Consider the following 24,386-nt stretch of genomic DNA (forward strand, 5'->3'; position numbering starts at 1 on the left):
TTCCACAGAAGTCAAAAGCACAAACAAGACTCACAAACCAGACTCTTCCTAAGTTGTTTCCTTAACCTGCACACTGTTTGAGGGATAAAGCACAGAATAATGCACAGACTCCACCCGGCACAGGGAGGCCAGAGATCTTTAGTGGAGTCACTGGTGTTGCTGCTGCTACAGTGTGAGGCAGTTTGGTTTTTTGTGCTCTTCAAAAAGAGCTGCTGCCAGCAGTAGTTCACCTATTGAGTGCTGCAGTAGTTTTCTCAGAACTCTCTAGTCCAGCTGGTTGAAAAATACTGAGTCAGTTGTTGCCAGTATTAATATTAGATTGAAAAGAGATCAGGATCTTGTAATCCTTTTTGGCACTCAGAAGGGCAAATATCCAAACAAAGTCATACAGGAGCTCCAAACACTCAATCCCTTTAAAAACTCACTTTTATTAAGAGACCCAAATGAAGATACAGGTATTTTCCTTGAGTTTTAAGACTTTTAAAGTTAAGTTTCTAAAATATTGTTCTCAGTATTTTGAAGTTTTATAAATACCTTTTTCTTTAGTCTGCTCTGGACTTGGCAGAAGTAAATTTCCTATTAGTATTTTCTTTCTTTTTTTTTTTTGTTCCAGAAACTGTACTGCATCATAGGCATCACATAATTTTATCAAATGCTTATAGGTCAGGAATCTGGCATGTGTCATTTCACCTCTGAGAGGATATTTCCAGTGAGAATAGTTTTCAGTTTATACTTAAGAATGGATGTTGAGATGATTCAAAACTTCATGATAAATTACAAGTGAACTTTAAAAATATGATTTGCAAAAGTACTGCATGTTCGGTGTGGTACAGCATGGTAATCAGTAGCTGTCTGAAGAGGTGATCAGCAGCTGTTCAGTGGGGAAAGGTCAAGGAATATAGCATGAGCTACTTTTGTAAATAAAATGGAATATAAATGTTCTCTGATAAATAGCTGTCAAGTTTCACCTTCTATATGAACCCATAACTGGAGTGACTCTTTGTGGACATGGACAATAACAGGTTGGTATTTCTCTCCATAAAGAGGAGAAGTAGTTCTGCTTACTCAGAACAGGGTGTCAGGATACCTGGATGTTGATCAAAGTTCTGCCTATCAGTCCCTATGTGATTCTAGGAGCACCATTTTAATTGTATTTCATGCAAAATAATTGTCAAGTTCAATTCATGCTTGTGAATGCTCTGAAATCCTGAAATCTACAGTAATACGCTGTTTTAATTCAGCTCTTATTTCTCATATTTTGAATTGAAATAAAAGATGATTTCATGAAGCAAATATAATCTTTTTACATATCGAATACACGATTCCTGAATCCCAGTGTTAATTTGGAAGTTGATCCTGTGTGGTGTGCTTTCGTCCTAATGCAATAAAATGTGCATGAGTCCATTTAAGCATGAACCTTATAGTGATTGCCCTTTTACTTAAAGCAAGCATTTGCTCAAACACAATGTGAATTGAAGCCTAAGTACTTAGAAACCAGTGGATTTAATGCCTGTAAGCACTGTTATTTGTGAGAGTCCTTTGAAGCTGTTCTCATAGGACAAATTCTGACTCTGACTTCAAATAACATCTTCAGTTTTTGGGTGTTTCCCCACAGAATCAAAGACAGGAGGGAGTCCTCATTCACATTTCAATTGTATCAGCTTGCATAATTAAAGATAATACTCTTCCCTTTAGAGGATCTTTTGTGCAAGTCACCGTATTCATCATTAAGAAAAAACATGAGCTTGAGATTATAGCATCTAACTTTATTCCACATTCTGAAGCTTCCTGAATGCTTGCAAAACATTTATTTCAAATGTGACAACAAGTTTTAGGCATCTGACAGTCATATTGGCTATGCACCAAACGTGTGGTTTTAGTCTCCCTAATCCAGGGCACATAAGAAATGTTTTGATATTCAGTGCAGATGTCAGGAGGAAAAAAAAATACAGTACATTTAAGCTTTCGTCTTTACATTGTTTACTAAATACCGTGTAATACAAGTAATAATTGTGTCATAATTGTGCTGTGGAAAGTTCTGTTGTAATGTAATGTGCTCTTACAATCCAGAAGTAAAAACTCACTCATCTAAAATGATTTCACTCTCAAAGAACAAGCAGTTTTGACCAGCTGGGTGCACACTGGGTACACAGCTGGTAGGGTAAGTTACCTCTTCCACAGTCCATCAAACCCACTAAACAAAGACAGCAGGCTTGAATTCTTCTTTTTGTAGGCAGGTTAGAATAGGCTGCATCACCTATTCTATAGGAAGGAAACTTTGAACATATTTTTGCATGCAATGAAATCCACCAGACTCAGAAAAACTCTAAATGAAAAAAAAAAAATCATTAATGAATGAAGAAGCACAGCTTTCTTTCTTCAGAAGACTGCTATTTTAAGTCTGTAGCCTGTGATCAGCCAAATGTAGTGTTACAGTCTTATCAGCAAGTTCTGAGTGTGCTAGAACCCATAGTGTCTGCAGTGAAATGCTCTGTAAACTCTGTAAATGGTTGTTCTTCTAGCAATGACATACATCTCTCCAGATGTTCTGCACACTAAAAATGAAACAATGAAATACAGTCAGTAAATATATGCGAAATAATTTGCCTGTGCAATAAGAAATACTTGTTTACAGTAAGAGTTGCTTGTAAGCTCAATGTTTGTAGCATTATTTGCGAATGGGTGGATATTGGGCTGGAATACTGAGGATCACAGATCGGTGCCAGGGCCTCGCGAGGGATGTTGGCCTCAGCAAAGGGATGCATGCTGCCACTCTCCAAAAACCTGGAAAACCTGGGAGATGTTAAGCATTTTGCCCATTCTCAGAAGCTGCTGAATCTTTGTCCCTCCCAGAAGAGAGATAAGAACTTGTTCTCTCTACAGAATCAGGAGTTCTGAGGCTGGTATTGTCCAAACCTTTTAGAAACAACAGGCATATTTGCAAGCATGGAGTGTGGACAGCTTCTCTACACTTGTGGAAATCCTTTGCCCTTAATTTGGCCATGAAACATTTAACAGGAAACTGATACAATAAGACTTAATTCGGGTCCCATTTGTCTCTGCTATTTCCATATCCTGAACATTTTGTCACATCAGAGCAATTAGTCTCTACTAAGCCAGGGGTTAGCTTGGCATGATACACATATAAAAGTCAAGAATATATGTAAGCCTCAGCTAAATACTTCGTCTTTATCTTCATATCCCAATTCATTATACAATCCCTGTATTCAGCCACAGATGTCTGAAATCTTGTTTTAGTGAAAGACAAGATTTCAGTGAATAAAAGAAAGAATTAAACGTTGGTACAATTTGAGAAAAACAATTTGAAATAAGGAAATGACTAATCCCATAGGAAATCAGGAAACTTAATTAAAAAATAGTTGTCATTCATACTGCTTATCTGGATAACCAGAAGTAGAAAAATGAAACATGAGGAGTTCTGCCCATACAGCCTCACTGCGTATTAAAATGTGACTACCTGTTCTGCTGGCTGCAGACAGAAAATTCTTTATAATCGTTATCATGCATTTAGTATGTTGTTCAAAACTTATTTCTGCATGAAGCTATATATATGTTTCACATTTTTTTCCCACACTGTAGGGAATTTTAAGCAAGCATCCCTAATATGGAGTCTTTTCAGATTGAATCTTTGCAATCAAAACAACAGGATGTCTGTAGCAGCCAGGACTGCATCCTCTACAAGGTCTGGATTTAAGGTTCCTCAGACAGAAGCTCTTCTGGGGTTATAGCAAGAAGGTGGATAATGGGAGGTGCTCTCTGAAAATATAACAAAAACATGTAAAATCAAAACTTCTTTAAAAAAAAAAGGACAGTGAAATTTGCATTGATATGCTGTGTATATCAGAATCTCTAGTATTATCTGTTTCTTCAAGAAATGATTTAGTTTTTATGTGGCAGCATTTTTCCCTCTAAAATAAAGAGACAATGGCTGCAATTAAAGATACAACACTATAAATATGCAAGCATACAGCAGAGCAGTAAATAGAAGCCAGTAGTGCAATGACAAGTGATCTCTCAGACAGTGGGATGTTGGGCTCCATGAAATCACTGCTACGCGCCTCTTGGCAAAGTACGTCCCCTCTGCAACTGCAGCTGGAGACTTCTCAGAGATCTTCATCATGCACAGAAAATTGTCGAGATAATTGCGGTTCCTCCTAAGAAGCACTTGTGTGTTTGCAGCTAGGACAAAGCTCAGGACTCTGGGAAAGCTTTTATGATGGTTTCATAGGCGGGAGGCGGCGTTTGCGTGGAGTGGCAGATGCGGAGGTTGTTGTTGGACCAGTGGAATTCAGGTCGACTCAAGCTGTTGGTGGTGCTTCCCACGAGGGTTGTGGTGGTGTTCGTGGGAGTGAGAGTGATCAGCTGACTGTTCGTCTCCACGGGCAGGGGAGGACACTGCAGAAAAGGGTGGAAGGTGGATGCACGGAAGCTTGACTTCCTGGGGAAAGAGTTGGCCTGCTCCAAGGAGGCTTGCCGCTGGAAGGTGAGGCTGGCCAGGCTCAGGTTGCTCCGACGTTCGCAGCTGCTGTTGCGGTAAAATCCAGTCCTGCCGGCATTGTGGCCATGGGAGGAAGGTCTGGACCGACGGCTGAAGGATGAGGGGCTCCCCTGGGAAATGTGGGCACTAGCTCTGCGACGGGACAAGCAGGTGAAAAATGCCCAGATGATGCCTCCAATCACCAGTCCGATCACCATGGACACTGTGAAAGCTATTGTTATCTGCTCTGAAATATAGCAAAAATTAATCTCAATGTTAATGAAGTAACTCTGAAGGATATTCCTGCAAGAAAATTAATTTAAAATGCCTTAAAAGATGAACCGGCCCTTAGGTCTTTGTAACACATGAACTTCAAAACAAACTCAACAGTTGAGAGTGCTCTTACTATACAACATTTTGGTGTAGGGTATTGTTTGTGTGGTTTTTTGTTTGTGGTAGTTTGTTTTTTGAGTTTTTTTGGTTTGGTTTGGTTTGGTTTGTTTATTTTGCTTGCTGAATTTGCATAACTCAACAACATCCAGAAAATAACTTCTATTTAATATCAGTTTCTGAACCAAGGCAAGGAAAGTCTTTAGCCTTTCCCAGAATCAGCCACCCACCAGCTCCAATGTTATAAAACTGCCAAGTATTTCCTTCACTGGGCAATAGGAGGTATGGATTTATGCAGACCTGTCCTTCTGGTTATAGACCTTTACATTCTGTGTGCACATGTTTGCAAACTTATCTATTAAAACAGTGATGTGCCTTCTGCCATGTTTTTAGTGGAGTAAACCCTGCATTTATAACAACATGAGAACACTTCCCAGCCTTTTACTGCTGAGTAACAGATAGTTTAAATCCTCACAGCAATTAATGTAGATGACTACATCCTAAATTATTATGGTCAGAGATAACCATTCACAATACTTGTCTCTTGAATATTTTCTATCCCCAATGCCCAATTTAAAGATGGATTAATCTGCCACTAAGAAAAGTAAATTTCTTCCTCTTTTAGAAATGTTTTCAAGCATTACAAGATCTGAAAAAAAAACAAACAGAAAAACAAAACCCGTGCCTAGGATTGTTTTTTCTCCCACATGGTTTCACAGGATGGAGAGATGTGATTTTTCCTTGTATATTTCTAAGAAGAGGACAGTTACTTCAGAAAATGTCATTTGGTTTGCAACTGAGCACCAGAATTATTGCTGTTGTAAAAAGTTCAGAGATATATTTGTAATCCTGGATAAGGCCTGAAATGAATGCAAAACCTTTATAGATCCTCTCAAAATTCAAGAAGGGTTTGGATCTAAAACAAGAAGGAACACTATGTTGACAACTGGTGGAGCAAAGATGGAATAAGCAAAAAAAAAAAAGAAGGTTTTTTTCATGAACCTTGAAAGATGTTTCTTCTGTCTGTACTGTTCTATCATGTTTGTGAAGCACTTTTGTGAAAAAGGAAAGAGTGTTCATTAGACAGAGAAAAGTGAGTAACTCCTAGAGCATACTGACAGCAGACCCAATAACACTGTGCCAGACAGAAGGTATTAACTCCAGGACTGGGATGCAGACATTAGAGGCCAGAAGAGGCAAGCTGAGACTAGGCTCAGAATTTCCTAGCAGCCACTAAAGAGTTTCCCCTGAATTTATGGTGCTTAACAAACAGTCATTCCCAAACCCCGGAATAATGAAAGTGAATCTGAGTTGTAGGACTTGGCCAAAGCAGGTGCTGAAGATGCATGGAGAGTGAGCAGCCTGAGTGATGGCTATGGAGAGCTGCCAGCGCACCATGAAGACAGAGGAGAGGTGCCAGGCAGGGCCAGGAAGACTGACTTGCAGACAGAGGCACCCCAGTACTGGCACCCTGGAACCGATTCTTTTAAGTCAGCCTTAAACTTAGGACAGGTGACTTCAGGAAAGGGGAAAGAAATCTTAGCTTTGCTTCCAGTAGAAGAAATGTAAATGTTTATTGGTTAATTGCACTTTCAGAAGTAGTCATTATTATTTTCCTTACATACCTTCTTAATTCTCTCCCTTCAGGGAAAAATTGCTGGTGATGTGATTCATACTTGGAAGGCTCACAATCCTACTGTTCCTGGCCTGTAATCTCTGCTTTCAGGTAGGCTTATAACATTGTCCTTTTCAAATAAAGATTGGTAAGGATAATGCATTGGATATGGTTGCAGGGGACTGCTCTCTCTCAGGAACACTTTGGTGTCCTTTCATTCTGAGACGGATCAGACTTGACTCTAAAAGACAAATTTTCTTTAAGCTCTCATTTCTACAACTCAAGAACTTTTGACTGGGCACAGTAAAGACAAAGGATGACTGCTCGGTCTGCTTTCGGCAAGAACCCACAGGCAGCATCCTGCACTGCAACTCTTGGCTTCAGATCAGATCACTTTAGCCTTCTTCTCACAAGCCCAGTGTGATTCTACTCTTTATAAAACATCTTTAGAGGCACAGCAGGACTTACTGTGCCCCTTTTGGTCAGGAATAGCTCATTACGCCATTTTAATAAATTTAATACATTCTGTTACTGCAAGTTCCTACTCATACTCCCAAAGGTGGGAAAGGAGAGCCAGGACTTGGTGACCTCCAGTTGAATAAATCCCAGGGGGAGTCCTGAACACAGCACTTCCCACGCACTACTGCTGTCCCTGCGTGGCTATGGGAAAGTGGAGCCAGAATTAATCCTTTCTTTTGCTCATTTCTTCTGCACTTCAGCTCAAATGCTAGTTGGGTTATATTTGAGGCTGCCAAGGAATCCCCCAGGCACAGGGCTCTGTGCTGCCACCAGATATCCCTGCAACTCTTTGGGCTCTCAGCTGGCAAAGGGGATCTCCACAGGGTCTCAGCAGCCTTGAGCGTAAGCAGAAGCACAGCAAGCAGCACTAGTGTACCTGGCTCTGGGGTTGCCATGCACCATGGTGAGGATTTGTCCCTGCACCCCTCGAGCCATAATTTTCACCACCTGCACAATCTAAGCAGAGTTTCACACTGTTAAAAGCAGATAAGGGAATTGACAAAAGTATTGAGTGCAGCTCTTCAGTCCTTCCCACGTTCTGTTCCCCTGTGCTGGAGGTACAGCACAGACAATTATCCTTTTGGATAATGGCGTCATTTTCTTTAACTTGTTTAGTTGTTTTATTTCTCTGTCTCCATATATGATGGAAAAATCAAGGGTCAAATTATTCCCTGATGAAGCTTAGCTGGGTTTACACTGACTATTTCAGTTGCCAGGACTCCATATGCTCTCTTTTCCATTTGGACCTACATTTAACCCCCCTTGTTCTTTGAAATATCACTAGACCCATTGGTTACAGATGTTTAATTTTTTCTCTTCCCAAAATCTCACTGACTTCACTTGGAACTGTGGGTCACACTAATGGGCCAAACTTGTTCTTTGCTTACTCCCTGCAGAGGATAAATTTCACAGAATGTTACTCCATTCTAAAACCTTATATTGTAGAATTGTAAATCTATGCCCATTGATTTCCTCTTTAGAATGTCCAGCAACCACAGCCCTGAGGTACATTGGAGAAAATTTTATCAAACAGAGAAAAAGATCAAAGGCAGAATGGGACTTGCTGCACCTGGGATTTTGAGTGGAACAGCTGGCCTTCACCAAATTGTTTTTTTCTTCCTTAATCTGGGCAATGCCAGGGCAGAAGTAGCCTTCCGGGGAGTCAGAGTGACACTGACACAAAGTGTCACCCAAGGGACCATTGTAATATCTTAAGGTTTCCTGAGAGCTGTGCCTGTCATTTTGTCTTCTGTTTTTAAGGAAAATAGTAAAAAGAAAGAACTGGGGATAAGTTAGGGATGCTGCTAATAACAACAACTACCCAGGGCCCAGTCCTGTTTTGATCTGTATGTTTCTCAGGCTGCTCACATTGCCTACTTTATTTGATTATTCCATAACGGAAAAGATTTGGTACCTCACCTCAGTCAATTCTCCACTCTCACCTCTAACACCAGATGAGATGAAGAACAAAGGTTTTTATCAACAATGCAATAGAGACTTTGAGATACAAAGCAAGAAATGAAAGGTTAAGGTAAAAAAGCAACTGGATATCTTAGCCACTTTACCTTCTATCTGCAGGATTTCCAGCATGACCAAGCAAAAATGCTTGGCATTTCAGTACCATAGTAACACCCATAACTTCTAAATGTTACCCCCAGGTCTGAACATCAAGTCAGCACATTTGTCAGCCCAACATCTATCCAGATCAGGTAATTTCTTTTGAAGTCTCTCTGTTCCCTCCTCTCTAGTTTCTGCATGCAGTGTTAGAGAAGTGTGATGTGACAGGTTTGTACAGGGTATGATTATTGCATCTGCTGTGCAAAACTTTTTCTTGGTCTTTGAAGCTTTCTTTAAGAATTTCATAACTTTCCAGGAACTGTATATATGAAGTGATAGCATATAACCTATCAAATTGAAAACCTCTGGCAAATGCTTATAGCTTCACAGAATTCACATTGGAGAAATTCAGATATGTTCTTAGTAACATGTGATGATACACTGGCTGATGTTTTTCCTAGCACTTGGCCCTGAAAAATTCTTTCCCGTCTGGCCTGGACATCTGAAGCAGAGTCAACCAAAGGTGGCTCATACCAGTTGATAAGTCTTCTCAGAAGTGTTTTATGTTCTCTTCTTCCTCACTTTGGCGTATACCTCACTGAAAAATAGCAACACAATCCCTGCCTAGATGCATCTGTCCCTGAAATACCCAAAATCTTCATAACCACAGATTTGCTTTTTGTGATAGAGTATCCTGTTTCTATCATGTAGGCTTGCAGGATGCTTGCAAACGTACTAGGACAACCTCTTACTTCTATGAGTTTCATTTTCTTTCATTTTTATGGACCACATAAGCCATCCCTTTGAATTCAAAACACTTTTGTTCTGAGGATTCATTTTCCCAAGGAATCTCTCTCTTGCCCTCAGCTCTGGCTGCAATGAGCTGCAATAGAACTTTGTTCCTTGACCTCAGGAAATCCTTGGGACTTGTACATTTCCTATACCCTTATGGTAAGTTCCCAAGGTGTAAAATTAAGGTGAGCATGAAATCGTCCTTCCCCCATGCTCACAAATATATAGTTTGAAAAACTTTACAGCTGGCCATGATGGTATAGTAGTACCTTTCAGAATCATGTAAGTAGCACCCTCAATGAGAGTATCTCAGAGCATGAGGCAGGGTGAGGTGGAGGAAGACAGGAGAAAGTACTGAATGCAAGGGAAAAAGAAAAGGGAAAGCATGTTTTAGTCAATCTGTGGTCACATGATTAATGTGAACTGCATCATTGCCAATATTAGCTAATAAAGCTAATAAAGAACCACTCAACTTTCCAAGTATTTCTTCTGCTCATTTTATTGCTAAGCACAAGGAGTCAGTAAACACTCAGAGGTTGAGATGATACCTACACACCTGATTTGGTTTCTAGTGGGTGACTTCCAAATATTGCAATCTTTATGCTTTAGAGCTGTTAAATTTTTTTATTGTTATTGTTATGGCATTGTTCTTGTTTTATTCAAAGAGTAATAATAAGACTCTCTTAATTTGCTTAAACATCTGAGAGTAATTTTCCTATTTTTCTTTTTTTCCACCTGCCTGAAACTAGCATGAGACATTGTGCATCTGACATGCAACTTTTATTCCATGGAGTCTCCAGCAAGCTCAGAGGTAAAACACACGAGATCATTGATTTCAGCTATTCATAATATAATATAGTATTTCAGATATTAGCAACAAGAAGTATCAGTGCATACCACTGTGACATATAGTGGAAGAGAGTTGTTTTACACTTTAAAACTCAATTTTAGAATTTTAACTTTATTTCCATTTTATTTCCTTCTTTTTCACAATTTTGTTAGTTCTCTCTCCTATATGGGATGTCATATGTCAGTTACTCAAAACTTGTTTAAGTTGGTAAGCATTCCTCTCCCTACATGCACACTCATTTGCACAAACAACTTCAGCTTGCCTTCCACTTAAAGCTGAAAAGCCTTGATAACTAGTAGAGAGTTTGATCTAAAAAATGAAAAAATCAGCTCAGTCTTTTTTTACCGAGATGATCTTTTCTCAAAATGAAAGCTTGTGGACAAAAGCGAGTATGAAATGCATACAAACCAGTATGGGAATTCATACCTTACATATCCACTGCACAGCTTAGTATGGAGCACCAGCTAGTGTACTAAGGCATGAATTGCATTCTACATATTACAAATCTATTAACCTGATACTAACAATGGCTCAGGACACTATTATTGAGGAGACTCAGTGTCTCAGATTTCAAATGAGGTTCAGCTAAGCCATTAGCAGATGATCAGAACACAGTCTCTTCTCTTCTGTGCAAAACCAGACTGGAGCAACCAGGGTCCATCAGAACAAACTCACAACAATTTCCTAACAGCTACAGTGTTAAGGACACCTCCCTGTCAGACCATCCATGAGCCACTCTGGCAGTCACACTCGCACCACCAGAGCTGGGACAGAAGCCCTTTCACAGCTACAGCCCTCAACCCTCACATTCAGACCAGGTTTCCTTACCAGCTCAACCCCTGGCGTCCCATAGCAGGATCTCAGATGTCTAGATCCTAAACATAATTTAATCATCGTGCAATAACTAAATAACAAAACAGCTCAAGCTGGTGCCTCCAAGAAGGGACCCAAAACAAAGGAACCTCTAGGCTTTTATCCCCTCACAATCTGAGGGTGGGAAAATCTGGGGTACTTGGCTCCTGCTGTCTCCCAGAGTCCAAGTGTCTGGTACCCTGGCAAGGCCAGGGAAGTCCCTGGGCCCTTTTTTATGCAAGAGGTCCGCAGGTCATGGGGTCTTGCCTTGGGCTCAGCCTCCTGCCCCCTAGAACATAACCTGGGCCTGCAGCTGCACCCTGGGCTACCTGCACTGAATGGATTCCTCAACAATTGCAAAGGTACCTCTCGATCTGGACAGGCTACAGCTACTCATCCTCATGCATCCCAGAGACCGAGTTTGGAAACAAAGTATACCTGGGACTCAAAGAGCCACCACTTCTTCCCACCACAGAAGGCTTGAAGTGATTAGCAATACTTGAAATTTTATGCTGCCAGCTCCAAGAAATAATTTCAAAGCTGGGGCTAGTATCAGTAGTCAACTCCTGCGCTACTGTTGTCATGCTGAGCTCAAAAAAGCAATTTCTTTATATCTGACAAGTGTTGATATTACTATCTTCCCAATTGCCACTAATTGTGTTAGCAAAACAGCCTCTCATTAATCATTTGTAGGCAGTCCATGATTCAGTTGGCTGGATGAATCAGTTGCTGCGTAATATCAACCAGCTGTGATCTTAGTCATGGCAAAACTTCAAGAAATTTCACACATGAGTCTTGTAAGATGGCTCAGGGTGACAGGCTACAGCACAAGGTGGTTCAGGCAGTTATGATGTCCAGAAAAGAGAATCTGTAGGGGAATATAAGCTGAAAGAAAAGCAAACTGTGCAGGACATAAGAACTAATAAGTGAGATAGAATTGCTGCCAGAAATATCAGAGCTCTGCATTCAGACACAAACATGCTAAAGGGGATGTTTTATTCAGCCTGTGCTACTGCAAGATTCTTTTCTACAGCAACAGAGAGCAATTCTCCCACTTCACCTAATAACAGGGTTATGCCCACAGCAGATAAAATAGGAAGTGCTGGGTTTAAAATAAGGCAGAGGAAATTAAAAATCTGTTTCTATCTGTGAGGACAGGTAAGAACTAGAATAGATAATCCGGGCATGTAGTGTGTCCAGTAAAGATTTTAAAAAGCAATATCAGTCAAGAGTTATAATGTAGTTAATCCTGTCTAGAAAAAAGAAGGTAGAACAAATGACAGCTCAAGGTCCATGCTGACGTAATAAGAAGATACTCCGTGCTTTTGAAATGCAGAGGGGCTGGTTGTTCATCCTAGGGTTAAGTTCACAAGTGAGGAACCTATCCAGGAACAAGATTGCCCTCTGCTGGAAACTGATGCTGGAAATCAAAGCTATACAGAAACCACCTAGTAAAACGGGAAGTCAGAACAGCTATAGAGAAATATTCCCATCGAAGATTACAGACTACATTCACAGTACTTCAAAAGACAGAAAAATTCTGAATTGCATCACCATAAACACTTATGACTAGCATTTTGAGGACCCTTTGAAAATTAAGTACATCAAGGCACAGCAAAAGTGTTCGGAAGTTTAAAGATGTAAAACTTGCACGGTTTTGTACCTTGTTGCAAATATCTTTAATCATGGAGGAGCATAAGGCTAAGTCTATTCTTAAATTCATATTTCTTGACATCTGCAGTGATATCCAAAACGATCTTCATGGACCAGATTTGCTTTGATTACTAATACCATAATTCATTGTCATAAAAAGCCAGAGGAGTGGAATATGCCATCTCAATATCCCACAAACCAACTCAGAGTTAAGGACGTTCCCTTGATATTACTGGCAGTTGATTTTTACTGGAATGACAAAGAGTAATTGTAAAAATCAGAAGGAAACATCTAAGACAGAGATGTCAGTATGTTTAATTTAATGCCTTTGGCACAACTGTGTAAAACAAAGCAAAGATTCCCTCAGGCATTTTTGTTACCAAGTGGTTTCATTGTGATTCCTAATGCATAATAAAAGCAGTAAAAGCAGTAATAGAATTTGATCATTTCCATATATGCAGCAAGCAATCCTCTGGCCAGACATTCTTACCTACCTCATAAAAGCAGAGCTAAGCTATATGGCCTCTGCATAAACCTAAATCAAACACTAAATCACAGTCTGACACAGTGCAATATGACAGTATACTTATTACTTAATTGATAAAAATAATTTACACCTGAGAATAAGTTATCTCATATATAAACAGACCTTAAAATTAATCAGAATGTTCTAAAACTCTTAAAATTAAGAATGAAATACTGAAACACATAGCCTACATTTAAGAAAACAGAAGACATCCAGAAGCAGAACATAGAATGACGATTTGAAGGGGTTATTGGGAAGAATGTGGGATTAGGAGTACATAGAAAACATCCTCAGTCCCACCACAGTAATTCTGTTGTGAGTGCCTGAGTGCCTGACCTGATACAGCTTCAAGTGGAGCTTGTTCTTACTTTAAGAACCCACAAAAGCCAGGAGGCACACTGGAAGCCCAAGTCTTATAAGAATATAGAGAAGAATATTTTAAAAGATTCAGAGTGAGGAAGCACATTCTGAGTGCCTTGAGACACTAGATATACTAGAAAAGAAAGGTGGTATTTCAGCCTTCCCAGTGCATCCTATACACAGCAGCTCCCAACACAGTGCTTGCAGTAAGTGCTGAAAGCTCTGCACTTGTTCCTCTGAGTCTCAAGAGTCTCTTCCTATCACCTGAGAGGCAACACCTTGTTTCTGTTCCTTGCTTTTGGCAGTGCAATCTCTCTCCCTCTCCCTCTGCAGCCTTCTCATCTCTTTCCCTGTTTCCCAGGGGAGGAGCAATCTCTCCTTTACATTTCCATAACTCTTACTCCCCATTTTAAATGCACATTATGTATTTAGCAAGGTATTGGAAGGTATCCCTTTCTAAGGCAGACAGGTTGGAACTAGATGATCTTTAAATTCCCTTCCAATCCAAACCATTCTATGATTCTATGATTAACATAGATAAAATTAATGAAACGTGTGCAGCATAGTGTCTTGGCAGAAGCTGAAGGAAATGTACTGAGGCTCAAAACTGTGAGGCTTCTCCAAGAGAGTCCCTTCTCACTCATAACACTGCCTTTGAAATACTGCCACAGTGTGTTCTGCTGACAGTCTAACTTCTGTATTGTTCAAAATTAGACATCATTGAAAAGACTGTTTACTGCTCTATTTACAATCTCATTATTTTTTGAGATTGCTGAAACATGGACCTTCTTCAGGTGAAAATTTTAAAAAGTGTACAAAGTTGAAGAATGGAAAGAAGAGCTGTTTGTGTTGCTTTTCTAAAGTATCCAATAAACAAATATTCAAGGAGCAGGAATAGTGATCTGCATTTTTTTTTACACTACATTAATACCTGACCTACATTCAATAAAGTAAAAAAAAATCTCCTGTTGCATGTCTTCCTCTGGAAATAGGTGTAATAACGAGCATTTTGAGAACACAGAAGTATGTTTATATGTAGTAGTACTGTACTCTTCAGTTAGCTACCTGAGATTCAAAAACTGATCTTTCTTTGTCCCAGTATTTTCTGTGTGAACATCAATCTGTTTGGAAGATTGCACCAAATATTTCTATGAATATCTATATCAGTATGGCCTAGGAGATCCAATTAAATAGCAGTCATAAAAAAAATCAGTGCAACCACAAGTTAATAAATGCTGACATAATTTATAAACGAATGGATCACTGATCAGGAGTATTAGTCAACTCTTCTTGACCCAGGACAAATGATCCAGGCTGGAGACTCAGTATGAAGTGAGATGTTGGTGCTTGTCTCACATGAGCCAGTGGTGTCTGGGAGGCTCTATCTGCACCAGGCTGGCCCAGGTCCTGCTTGCACAGAGATTCCTAAACTTTTCAATTAAGAGCCATCAATGGCTTCCTTCTTTATTTATATTTTTCCTGCATAACTTATGCAGCTCCCACAGAAGCCATACGTTTGTTGGGTTGATTCATCTTCCATTACCTTGGGTAACAGGTAACATAATTTCTAAAAGCAAAAGGTTTACAATGAATAGATGTCATTCAAATGGTCAAACATGTCATAAGTGTGTTTTAGGATGCTGGATTGTGAATGTCTGAAACAGGGAATTAATTTTCTTCTGCAAATAAGATGCCAGAGAAACAAGGCAGAGGCCTCTTGTGAGAAACAGAAACTGCCATGGCTCTTTCCTTCAGCAAGCATTTGTCAGAGCCCAAAGAAGTTTATACATTATATCAAAATAACTATTTTTTTCTCCCCCATTTATTTTGCTGAACCTTTCCCAGATGTTATTTCATAACAATGCTGTATATATTTGTATTGTTGACGGAGTTTTGGTTGAGGTGATTTAACAGATAAATCTTAAAATACAATTGTCTCATTTTCAATATGTGAAAATCAAATTAATGTCTTTCCTGCCTCTTCAAGTAGAAGGGAGTAAATTATGTTAGAAGAATAGTTTTGGCTTGGTTGGTGCAAACTTCAGTACAATAAGTTTCAAAATCTGAATAAGTACAGTTTTGTATAAGAAGTAAAGCTTCTACCTTGAAAAGCAGGGGAAAATGGCATTGTTGATAAATGTTAATAGCCTTTTCTGATTATTTTTAAATTTTATTTTCTTTTTTTTTCCAGACAAAAGGATATGGCTATGAAATGAAAATAATCTTACTAAGAAAAATTATTCAGTCTTGAGCCTTGATTTTTCCTTGTGCTCCCTTTTTTTGAGTTTGGACATTTCATTCCCTCTCCATGCTTCAGATTAATCTTCTGTATAAGGGAGGTGGTACCACACACAGCCACTCATTTGGCTCACAAATATTTAACAAATATTATAAAGTCATTTAACTCCTGTTTAAAATAAATTACAATGGTAAAGTAAATTTTGCAAGAAGAACTGAAGCAGAACTATGGCAGCAGCAGTGTGCTGAGACCAGCTCATGTGAGCATGAACACTGTTAGGCTCTAGCAGGTGACCATGCAGCCTCAGGGCATTCGTCCTAGGGAGAACACAGAGCCCTAAGCTGCTTTGGTTATGTGACACTTTCACATGCCAAAACGTTCCCTGGTATAGTGCTTGAAAGAAGAAATATACTTTGTTTCCTACGGACCAGATTTCTGATTTTGGTGGATAAAGAATGGTGCTTCTGGCAGCTCATGTAGCAACAAGCAGCACCATATAATTAGTCAATAATGTAGGTGTAATTGTTAAAATGTATGTATGCTGTGTGCTTGATTGTTATTTAAATAATACTCTGAAAAAACTTTTCCTTTTCTTTGTGTTGCCTCAGATTTTCGTCCTTCCTGCTAAAGATGGCGAAGCATTCAATAAATCAATGGCTGTATAGCAGGATGGGTATAGCAGAAAAGCAGTAATTAGGATGCCACAAAACACAGCCTGAGGATGACAGATTCACTTTAAAAGAATAACTTATATACAAGGAAGAAATCGTGCTCCAAATTGACAGAATGCAAAAATAAGACTGGTCTCTTCTCTTTGTGACATAGTTTGTTGCTTTCATCCAACTACAGTAATAATGCTCTTCTCTTTTGGCTTGCCAGAATAAGGGCAAAGAAAAAAATAAGTTCCTCATTATTATCTACTTTTATCTCTCTGACAGGCTTGCACATAAGGTCTTGGAATTACATATTAACTTTTCCAATCTAAGTCTCTCTCAGTCAGACTTTCTCGATATCTGACTATTGTTATGGTACCCTTCACTTCGGTAATGCAAGTGAAAACTTTCATGTGTTCATCAAATCTTTTACCTGATAGAAAAATAAGCATAATGATATTAAATTTGGGCTAGTTTGATAATTCTTCCCCTTCAGAAGACAGTATATGATTTATGAAGCAAAAGGACACAGTCACTCTAACAAACAGTACTGCCATGTGCATTAGAAATCCAACTGAAAAGCTGCATACAGATCAGCTCTACCCAAAGACAGCTGAGGAGGAACAGAAACATGGGATATCTTGAATCTAAGAAGGGGAAGATGATCAATGCCTTCCTTTATAATTACATAACAGATAATGGATTTATTTCTTTTTTGATACAAGAATATTTCTGGAAGACTTCAGACAAGGAGCCTTGAGTGTTACAAAAGAATAATATTCAGTTCTGTCCTGCTGGCACAGCAGAGCTGATGTTCAAATGCAGTTGCTGCCATTGCTAATGCCTCACCATCACATGCTTTTATCTTCAGTTAAACCCACACCCTTGTTGCCATTGCTCTCAGTATTACCACTATTTATATGACAGCTGTGTCCTCTTTGAGTCACTGGCCCAGGCTTCTTCTCTGCTGCCTTGTGACACATCCCAAGTCAGCTCAGGGGAAGTGGAAAGAGGAAGATTTTTTGGTGATCTTGACCTGATGGATAGGACAATAAAGTCTTCCTTGTAAAGATCTTAACAGGTTCAAACAGAGGAAAGGTGGTGTGTGTGGGACTCACTTGCCCTAGAAGTCTTCTGGGTGTCATGTTTTTTGTTCCAATTATATGGCATACTTAAATCAGCTTCAGACTACTTGATCACTTGAGAAGTGATTTAGTTATGTGATATTTGCTATATCTCTATCACGATTGTCATGCAGATCAGTATCTCACCTAAAGTAGAAAAGAAAGCAACCAAAATACCTGTAGCTCTGGAAGCCATGCAGCAAAAGTTACACTGATGCTGCTGGGCCTGTGAGGATGCACAGTCCAACTGCCCTCTCCAAGAGGGGGAAAAAAAGTCTGTCTCAGTTCTTATAAAGGTGAAGCTGAGTTTTACTGATGTTGACATTTTTTAATTTTGCCTGTGTTCTCAGCATCTGTCTGTTGTCCCAGTGTGTGGCATTTGTTAACAAAAGCAAAACTGGCCCCTGTCCTAAAAACTCTGCTGAGATGTATGGGATTTTCATAGTCCTGATTTCTGAAAATTCACTGTGCAGGGACATTGCAATTTTTCTTCTTCCATATGAACAAGGTTACTCATTCAAGATAAATTTTTGGTGAAGTAATCTGGAAATATGGCTTCACTATTAAATTTGTGGCATCACGTAGCATTTCACTGAGGAGCAGGAAGGAGATCATGTAGGTAGTCTAGATTTAAAGCTGGTAATAAGAAGGGAAACATTTCAAGGATTGAACATTAAAATAAAGATCTCACTATATTTTATAGTGTTGTTTAAATGCATCATATTCTGTATCTGTGTTGTACCTCTGCTTCTCAAATAAATCTACTTGAAATAATCAGTGTGTTTACAGGAAACCTTTGCAAAGCCAGAGACGTCTTTCTATCTGATTATGTGTCGTATTTTTACCTCATCATCTTTCTCTTGAGAACATTCTTATGAAGAAGCACAGGGAAATTATCTCTTATTTTCAAATCGGGGCCTGAAACATGCTGATACCATCTATCTTCTCTACCAGAAACCCAACCAAAAATCTGTCTTCCAGTGTGTCTATTTCCAAAATCATCTTTAAGGGAATCCATCTTGTTCTAAGTTCAAGTTGTTGCACATAGGAAAATAAGACAATTCAATTTCTCAGTGAAATTGGGAAGAATAAAGGTATTTTACTCCATGTTAAAAACCCTACCTCAGGAGTCTGAACACATTTGAAGTTGATAAAAACTTCTTGCAGGAGGAATATGAGAAGGCTTTATGTCAGCATTGCCTCTACTCAATACAGATACACATCCACTAAGCCAGGTATGCTTGCAGGTGTGTTATTTGACAGAATTGGAAATCTGCAGCCCCAAGGACATGGTCTGTCCACACATGACTGACACACAGGTGCATTCTCTACTTCTTTCTTCACTATACCTTGTGTATATATCTATATCTATATCTATATCTATATCTATATCTATATCTATATCTATATCTATATCTATATCACCTATATTTACATCTATATATCTATATCCAAAGCTCTAATTTTGTTGTGTTTTCCTCCTTCTTTTTTCCATTTCAACCCTGAAGGTTTTCTCAACTAAGAAAAAATCTTCAGTGGTGTAAATCATCTGTAAGTGTTTCTGTGTCACAACTTTACTTCCTCCTTTCTGCCAGGAAAGGAGTTGCATGCTCAGCTTATTGAAATCCTCCACCCTGTTAGCAATGCCAGGTCCATCAGGATAAAGGCTCTCTGGGTCATTCTGGTTCAAAGATGTTGGGCTTTTTCAGTCATCAGACTAGGAACAGCAGTGGCCTGTAAGAAGATACCACTGCCACATCTGCTGTCAAGTGCTCCACAGCTGGCTCCAAACTGCATTCTTTCTGTGTCCACATCTCCAGCAGGACAGCTAGGCAGGTCCCAGAGCCTTTTTGTTGCTGCTGAAGTGTGAATGGAAAGTGTATAAAATATATGAACAGGAGCAAAGGGAATGAGGGGGGACCACCCAGTGGATATGCTGGAAATTGCTGACACAGGCATCCGAGTGTAAACCAAGAGGATTAACCTGGTTCAACACACAGGCCACCACAAATTATTCTTTTCCTACTTGCGAGGAATAGGGCTGAATCTCTTGTGCTTCTACTCTGCCATGGGTGCCACTCATGAAGGATCCCAGAAGAGGAGCCATGTCCCATGGCTGGCTGAGCTGGACTTTGCAGTGCCCAGCAGCTGTGTTCCTGATCGTGTCAGTGCTGCCCTTCTCAGGTTTTACTCCAGTGCATAAAGAGAAAGGTGCACAGCCCTTAAACACATTAAACATTGTTGCTACACCAGTGACACAATAAACACAGCATCAGGCATTAGAACCCACTCATCCCTAATGGTATCTTTTTCAACAAAGCACACAGTCTGACTTCTTTAAAACAAACACATTTTAATGAAGAGAAGACTGGTGGGTTGAGGGAGAGACTAGGCAGAATTTAATATATTTAAAAACATGGGTGCATTTGTAGCTTATGAAGCCAGGCAGTAATGCCTATAGTATGTGCCAAGCAGTTTGCAACCTCAAAATGTTGGAAGCCAGCTGATATATGGCATTATTTCCACATACCCAACAAATAACACTCTGGATTCTGGTTCAAGAAAAGAAAAATTGTCCTTAATGTTTTTAAGATATTAAATTTTAAGGTTGCATTTTTAAATAGACACTTGAGTAAACTAGACTGAAGGGTAGTCTAGGGATCTAAGTTAATGTTGATTAAAATCTGCTTACACTTTTTCTCTCTAGTGCTGTGGCATCGATCAAATGTACTATTTAAATCAAATTTCCTGATCTCAAATTATATTGCTCTCTATGCTGAAGAAATAGAATTGTCTTGAAGACATTTATTGTATTTATTTGTGTGCAACTGAAAATGCTTTTAGGAATTACAAGAAATGCACTCCTGGTTTAAGTGGAAACATCTTTGCTCCCACTGTTATAAATCAAAATGAACTCAATAAAGACTATATTAAAACAGTAAAAAAGTGAGATTATTAGTTGATGAATGGGTATCAAACCTTGAATTTCTCACTCAGCTATTATTAAGCCTCTTTTTGAAACTAGTAATAAAAAATATAATCCAGACTCTCTGTCTACAGTTACAATGTGATATCAGCAGTGCTGAATTTCAGCAGGGACTGGCTTTAAGTGCTTCTCTTCTTACCTCTCCCAAAGTATCATACTATGGATTCCCAGTGCAAAGAAGGGTGGGCAGCAGTTAACATAGCTTCACAGAAGCTGGCACCTGGTAGAAATGAGCTCCTGCATCCTGGCAGTAGCTCAGACAACTTATCTCAAACAGACATGGCTATCTACAAAGACTTTGCTAAACATCTGTAGTAGGAAAAAGCTCTAGCCAAGCAACAGTCAGGATCTAAATTTTTTGCTTATGACACATTACACAGAGAACATTTGCTGACAAGGCCAAGAGTTCTATCATAAACTCATTAATTGAAAACAGAAGAAGAGTTTAATATTTTTATTTTCCTAGCAGAATTGATTTTAGGCCAGCAAAACAACTTTTTTCTTCCTTTGTTTTCCTTCACTGCATAATTTAGCATTCCAAAAATACTGCAGATTGGTGATGGTGGCATCTGAATTCAAAGAACTCCCGCAAGGTCTACAGCTAAGCATTACAGTTAGTGACTCTCCAGTCTGTCACTGATTGTAAGCAGAGCTTGCAAAAATATATGTTCTGATTTTTTAAAATATTATAATTTTTAAGATCTTTGCATAAGAGAAAGGTTTTGACTACTTAGATAACTCACACACAGAATGACTTAAATTGAGGTGTTTATATCTTGTTTTTCTCTATGTTCTGATTTTTTAAAATATTATAATTTTTAAGATCTTTGCATAAGAGAAAGGTTTTGACTACTTAGATAACTCACACACAGAATGACTTAAATTGAGGTGTTTATATCTTGTTTTTCTCTATACAGCTTGCTTAAGGCAACTTTCACTGGTCTGGAGCAATTATAAAAAGATTTATATGGGTATTTATATTTTTTATGTGCCACATAAGCAAGCAGAGGACAGCTTAGTTTTTTCATTGTTCTAAAATTCTTAGAGTCACTTTTAAGAAGCTATTGTGTGAAGTTATCACTGGAAACTGGACAACTATAGAAAACAGGATGCCTGTATATTTTTCAGCATAGGGAACCAGTTGTTAGACAATAGATGGTTTATAAAACTGTAAGAGATTATATATCATTATGAACAGTCGCTTTGACTATTTTTGCAGCACTGATTTTTTCTCACAAAATTGGTCCCTCTCAGCAAACCTTTGCACATATGTTGAAGTTTACACTTTGGCTGAGTCCATGGAAGATGCTGAGAAGTCACACATACAGGGAGAAGGAATGTATCATGGTAATGTAGTAACATTCACAGTACTACATAGTGGGTGGCTTAGAAAACATCCTGTAAGCCGTGTCCTAAAAAATCAGTTCCAAGTACTGCATTCTTATTTAATAAAGAACTAAATTTTATTTATATTTTTTATGTGTAGGTTTATTTTTACCTCAAGTCCTGTATCTCCAGGATGTCAGGAAACACACTTCTATCATTTTAAGGGATATTTGCACACAGTGAGCCTATGTCAGTCATCATCTTCTAACATATACTATACAGTGACCCTTCCTAGTCTACCATACATGATATACCTACAGGAAACGAAGAGAAAATTATATTCATTCCTGTAAAATCTATCAGAAAAGTAAAAAAAAAATCTGAGAGACATCTTCCCTTTCAAGGACTATGCAAGCTCCTCACAAAAATCCAGTTTCTGAGGTTAATCTGCTATCAGAGCCCAAGCAAATGGGATGTGATCAGGGCTGGGTACAGTGTCAGACAAGCCAGGTGAGCAATGAGCATGAAAGAAGGTGCTGACCCTTTCAGCAATGTCTGCTAAGGTGTGTCCTGCTCTGTGTTGTCAAGTGGAGCAAGTTTTTATTCTGAAAGAGCCATTTTAGAATTACATCCATCTTCAGTGTAAAAAAATGATTGTTGCTCTTCAGAGCCCAGCAGACAACCTCCAGACAAAAGACTCTGAAACAGTAATAATTGTAATTTTTCTTCACGTAATCTGTAAGTATTTACCAAAGTTGCTGAATATCAGTACTCTACTCTTCAGCCCAAGACAAAAGATTAAGTGAGTCTCTCATGGTGTCTCAGTAGGAAGTATATGTGTCACACCAGGAAGCCTAGGTGGCATTCAACAGATTATTGTTCCTTATGACAAGAAAGAAAAGTAACTTCTTTCCATCCTCTTGTATCTTTTTTTCCCACTCTTTTCATGGGGCACTTCTGTGCAACTGAAGTAGTATTTTGCTGATACATATTATTTTGTAGTTTTAAATAGTGTTCAGATTCTTGGAGGGATTGTTACTCAATAGCAGTAATATAACAGAGAAAACCAGATATATGATTAATGTTAAGCTAATTGCTAATAAATGTTAATATTAAACATAGCAAGCAATAGAGCTTTTTGGAGGGAAAGATTTTCCACAGCAATTGCACGGCATCCTTTAAGATCATATCAATTAATCTAATTACCCTGAATGAATTTCAGTATAACATATACTTTCACCTCACACTATACATTTCAGTTTATGAACTATTCCCAGATCTGGGGGAAAGAAAACAACCATAATAGATAATAATCAAAATATATATTGAGGAAAAATAAGGAAAATCTCACCATGAGGCAGCACAACAAATTACAAATAACTTTTCATTCTTGAGGAACAAGAGTTAGTCCAAATGTTGGAACACATTTAGCCTTTGCTATCCCATTTTCATCAAAAGATGAAACAGATCATGTCTGCTGTGTAGGTACATCCATTAAGCAGTTGAGAATGTCTATCTGATCTGACTATTGACTGAAGTCAATAGACCCCTTTTCAACTGACTGCAGTAATGAACTTTTTGAAACAATCAATTTTGCCCTGGCAGTTCTGCTGTCTTCATTCATTTAAAAACATGATAAAACTTTGTCAAACAAACATTTGGAAAACAGTCTTATCACTGCAGGAAATAGAAAATCTATTAATTACTCTTTGAATCCAACATTGACTTGACAGTATAGAGAGGTATTTTTAAGGCAATCAACAACAAATATCTGCAGTTACATAAGAATTATTCTGGGAAAAAAAATCAATATCCTTACCCCAAAATTTTGGTGGCCATGTGATTGGAGGAAAAGTACTGTTCCTATCCATAACATCCAAATAGCAAATACAGAACGGTACGTCCACAGAGGAGCAATAGTTTTCTGAAGGTTTGAGATTTTGCACTAGAAGCAAAGCTTTTGTGCTGCCACAGAACCGTGTTGTTTGCCTGAAAGGAAATGGATGTATCACATTTCCTGCTTGTGGACTCGAATTAGTAAGTACTTGCCTTATCTTGGAACACCACATGGTTCCCGAGACAGGGAAGTAGTTTCCTTCTCGTCATTTCCTCAGCCAGAGCAAATTGACTCAGAACAATACCAAATCATCTCCTTCTCTGAAACTTTTTGAACTCCAAAAGGCCAGAGCTAGAGAGATGAAAATTCCTTTCTCTTTTTTTAAGGATTTTCTATGTTGAAAACATTCCTTCAAATTCCAAAAGCACTTGTATATGGTAGGAATTTTCAATAAGAAAAAAATGAATCAAGAGGTTTTTAATTGACACTAATTCTTTAGGATAATAATTTAGGGTATGAGGATGGTTATGTATTCATCATTGTTCCTTGGCTGGTTTGAGGAACTAGCTGGGCCTGACAGTGTAACTGTAAATTTTTTCCTTTCCACAC

General features: G+C 38.7%; 1 protein-coding gene and 1 long non-coding RNA gene across 5 annotated transcripts in view; one reads left to right on the forward strand and one right to left on the reverse strand.

Annotated features, from left to right (window-relative positions):
• The window catches only part of LOC148224359 (uncharacterized), a 134,322-nt gene extending 116,431 nt beyond the window's left edge, over window positions 1-17,891 (forward strand). Inside the window, exons 4-7 of one of the 4 annotated variants that reach the window (XR_015802459.1) lie at window positions 6,536-6,614; window positions 8,681-8,731; window positions 10,121-10,182; window positions 15,804-17,891. This is a non-coding gene — a long non-coding RNA (uncharacterized LOC148224359). The remainder of the gene's footprint in view (window positions 1-6,535; window positions 6,615-8,680; window positions 8,732-10,120; window positions 10,183-15,803) is intronic. The other 3 variants (XR_015802460.1, XR_015802462.1, XR_015802461.1) reach the window with 3 other exon arrangements.
• On the reverse strand, window positions 411-24,024 carry MYCT1 (MYC target 1). The gene is made up of 2 exons (XM_014888363.2): window positions 23,760-24,024; window positions 411-4,745 (listed from the first exon to the last, which is right to left on the reverse strand). The coding sequence occupies exons 1-2, from the start codon at window positions 24,007-24,009 to the stop codon at window positions 4,213-4,215; spliced, it is 783 nt and encodes a 260-aa protein (XP_014743849.2). The 5' UTR covers window positions 24,010-24,024; the 3' UTR covers window positions 411-4,212.
• Window positions 24,025-24,386: the final 362 nt, after the last annotated feature.

The sequence above is a fragment of the Sturnus vulgaris genome, chromosome 3 (assembly GCF_052056855.1).
Source record: "Sturnus vulgaris isolate bStuVul1 chromosome 3, bStuVul1.hap1, whole genome shotgun sequence".
NCBI lineage: Eukaryota > Metazoa > Chordata > Aves > Passeriformes > Sturnidae > Sturnus > Sturnus vulgaris.